This window comes from Octodon degus, unplaced genomic scaffold (assembly GCF_000260255.1).
Source record: "Octodon degus isolate 3935 unplaced genomic scaffold, OctDeg1.0 scaffold00025, whole genome shotgun sequence".
NCBI classification, from domain to species: domain Eukaryota; kingdom Metazoa; phylum Chordata; class Mammalia; order Rodentia; family Octodontidae; genus Octodon; species Octodon degus.
The window spans coordinates 3287492-3290799 of record NW_004524601.1 but is presented as its reverse complement, the minus strand read 5'-3'; the positions used below and the strand labels follow the sequence as shown (position 1 = coordinate 3290799).

General features: G+C 48.9%; 1 protein-coding gene across 1 annotated transcript in view; it reads right to left on the bottom strand.

Moving 5' to 3' along the window:
- Nucleotides 1-1362: 1362 nt before the first annotated feature.
- Hspd1 (heat shock protein family D (Hsp60) member 1) overlaps nucleotides 1363-3308 on the bottom strand; it is a 10655-nt gene continuing 8709 nt past the window's right edge. The window contains exons 7-10 of the mRNA XM_004628665.2: nucleotides 3109-3306; nucleotides 2469-2643; nucleotides 2050-2228; nucleotides 1363-1961 (exon numbers count right to left, since the gene is read on the bottom strand). Of these exons, the coding sequence (XP_004628722.1) occupies nucleotides 1809-1961; nucleotides 2050-2228; nucleotides 2469-2643; nucleotides 3109-3306 (705 nt within the window). The 3' untranslated portion in view covers nucleotides 1363-1808. The remainder of the gene's footprint in view (nucleotides 1962-2049; nucleotides 2229-2468; nucleotides 2644-3108; nucleotides 3307-3308) is intronic.

The window sequence follows — 3308 nt, the reverse complement described above, 5'->3', positions numbered from 1 at the left end:
TACTCCCAGGTCAGCAAGACTTGACTGCCTAAATGGCTCCCAGTGGCAGCCCGCAGTCCAGGGCCACACGGAGCAGACTAGGCTAGAGCAGGCCCACCTGCTATAGGGCATACTGAGGTTATACCCTTCCCTGGTAAAACCTGTTCTGGATGCTTCTGTAATCAAGTCAAATTGGAAAGCAACACATGACCTCCTGGAACAACACACAACACATGCTCATCTCTTACAAACCGTACTGCATTACTGAGGGTCAAATTCACGGAGCTCTTAAACCAGGGCTCCTCAGCCTTTGGACACTAGGCTTGTGTCTTCTGGAACACAGATTTGCCAAGGACTGGCATGGGGATGGTCTCAGCCTGACACAGGAGGCGGCACAATCTAGATTCCTGCCAAAATGCAAGCTGAGGCAGGAGCGGTGGCACCCGTGTCATCCCAGCACTCGGGGGGCTGAGGCAGGAGAATCACCTCAAGTTTGTCAGCCTGTAATGCTTAGGGAGACCCTGTCTCAAAACAAGAGAAACTGAAAGCTGATCAAGTCAGAAGGGGAGCTCAGGCCAGACCTGCAGGGGAAAGGGTTTGGGGCCCCTGCTTTGAGCTATATATTGAGAGTAACTGTGAGAATGTTAGAAAACTACTACAGGCAGTCAGTACTAGGCCTTGAAGGAACCAGATGTCTTACAACTGTGGAAATCGGCACCTCCACTTTGGACCAGACCTAAAGACAAAAGGTGAAAGGAATGCACCAAGTACTTCCTAAGGATAATGGATTGCTGTACTGAACAGGGAGCACCACCTTGAGGAAGCTAGGAAGAGCCATGGGGCCAAGCCCTAAGAGCTCCTGCCGTGTCATGCGCTTGCTAAGTGGTGTGCTTCCCGTTTGATCAATTTTAACTGAGCAATCATACTCAATCTTATTGCTCCACTGTAATTTTCATCTAACCTTGGACCCTACCTCCCCTTGTAGCTTTGCTCTGTACTATCCCCAGGAAAGGCAAGGTCCTTGGCAACCTGCTTGGGACCCTTGTCTCAGGGCTTTCCCTAATATATTATGTTCTTAAAAGAAGCACCTGTGAGGCAGCTCAGCTGTATTTGACTAGCACACCAGCTCTGGGCTGGGCCCGAGTCCCTTCCCCACGTATGCAGAAATGGCACCACAGAGGACAGTGGGAAGCCATGGCCAGGCTGGGCCTTAATAGCAAGCCTCCACACTGCTGAAGCAGTTCCTAGCACAATGCTGAGGAGCAGCAGAGCTGAATCCATCAGGGCAGGTGAGTGTGCAGCGCAGTGGCTGCTGGCTCTGCCCTCCTGCCAGCACCCCCCACCTGCCTACCTCCACATCCAGAAACAGCTAACACGCTCACCTCTAACTTTAAACAGATTTTTATTACACAAAGGTTGTCACATTGATCTTTATTTTATACACCATTATTCTTCCACTCCACAGACAGGCTGCTTTTGACTTCTCTGACGGCAAGCACTAGAATCCTGACTGTAACAGAATAGTAGTAGAAATGCCTCCGTGATTTTAAGTTGAAAGCAGTACACTCGTACGTGGCTCTGGCACCCAGTTTCAGGAATGTACAAATGTTTTTGTATTCAAAAATACAAAATAAATTATCTGTAGGCATGGACAATGACAGTGGTAAACCATTATATATACTGTAACTGAAACCAGCAATGGTGGGCATGTGGCTTCCTTGCACCAGCCAGCCTGCTCTTCATTTCCTTCATGTGAATCTCCAGTTACTGGGAGGACCCTGCAGGGCGCTTCCTGTCAGTTCATGAGCGAGGGCCAAGCGCTTTCTAGGCTAGAACATCCCGCCGCCCATCCCGCCCCCCATTCCACCCATGGCGCCCATGGCAGGGTCCTTCTCCTCCTTAGGGATTTCTGTGACCACAACTTCTGCCGTTGTTAACAGAGAGGCCACGCCTGCGGCATCCAGCAGAGCAGTTCTTACGACCTAGAGAAAATGTAATGAATCATTACTCTTGACAATTTCATGTCTCAGCAAGATTGGAAGCACGTTTAGAAATCGCTCGATGAGTTACCTTTGTTGGGTCAATGATCCCTTTCTCTACCATATTCACAAAATCTCCAAGCATAGCGTCATAACCAACTTCAGAGGAGCTCTGCAGGATTTTCTCAACTATCAAAGATCCTTCTACACTCGCGTTCTTCGCAATAGTCATCGCAGGGATTTTCAGAGTTCTCTTAATAATTTCTATGCCTAGAAAGCAGTTTTACAATTTCAGTTTTTCTATGAAATGCAGGCACACAACTTGAGTATGTAAGGACCAATGTTGGGAAATTTAATCTTAAAACAGCTAGGATTCATTCCCTGCATTATTAGCTCTGGCACCATCACTGTCAACGTTCACTATTCAGGAAATTGTAACATGTTGCTAGTACAGGAAGACACAATTGAACTGGGCCACAAGAAGGCCACCTGAAAAGTCACCTTCCTTACCAATTTTTTGATCTTCATTAGCAGGAGTTAAGGTGTCCAGGGCAGGAATGCAACGGAGCAGGGCACAGCCACCACCCAGCACAATGCCTTCCTCCACAGCTGCCCTCGTGGCATTGAGGGCATCTGTGACCCTGTCTTTCTTCTCGTTCACCTCGACATCACTTGTCCCACCAACCTGGAGATGAAAAGACCTCTAGTTAGTATGCTTCCTTGTCAGTAAACATGCCAGCTGCGAAAAAGCCACTTAAACTGGCTGCCAAAATGCTCGGGGACTGTGGTTTGACTGCTGGCACCACATGCTGGGCTGGGCTGCCCCAGGCCCTGGGGTGAGCTGAGCTGGCCACTGGGGGGAAAAAAAGGCTGCCAGGGACGCGGTGCTACTGGGGAGGCTGAGGCAGAACCAGTCCTACTCCCAATGAACATGTTTCCTCTGGCAGCTTCCCTAAAACAGGTTCAACCAGTTTAGAGGCATAGGAGGCAAGAATCTGGAACCCTGGGTCTGAGACACACACACACACACACACTGTAAGCCATAATGGAAATGTGTACGAAGTCATGTCCTCAAAAGACGTTTAGTCACCATCAGGAAGGGCCACAGAACCAAAAGGACCAAGGCCCAGCCCCCAGGCCAGGAGCCTACCTTCAGCACGGCCACTCCATCTGAAAGCTTCGCCAGCCGCTCATTCAGTTTCTCTTTCTCATATTCACTGGTTGTGATTTCTAACTGCTCAGTGATTTCTTGAATACGTTTTTCAATTTTTGCTTTGTCACCTTTGCCTTTCAAAAGCATGGCATCATCTTTAGTTACGATAACCTCTCCAACTTTCCCTAAGTCGTGAG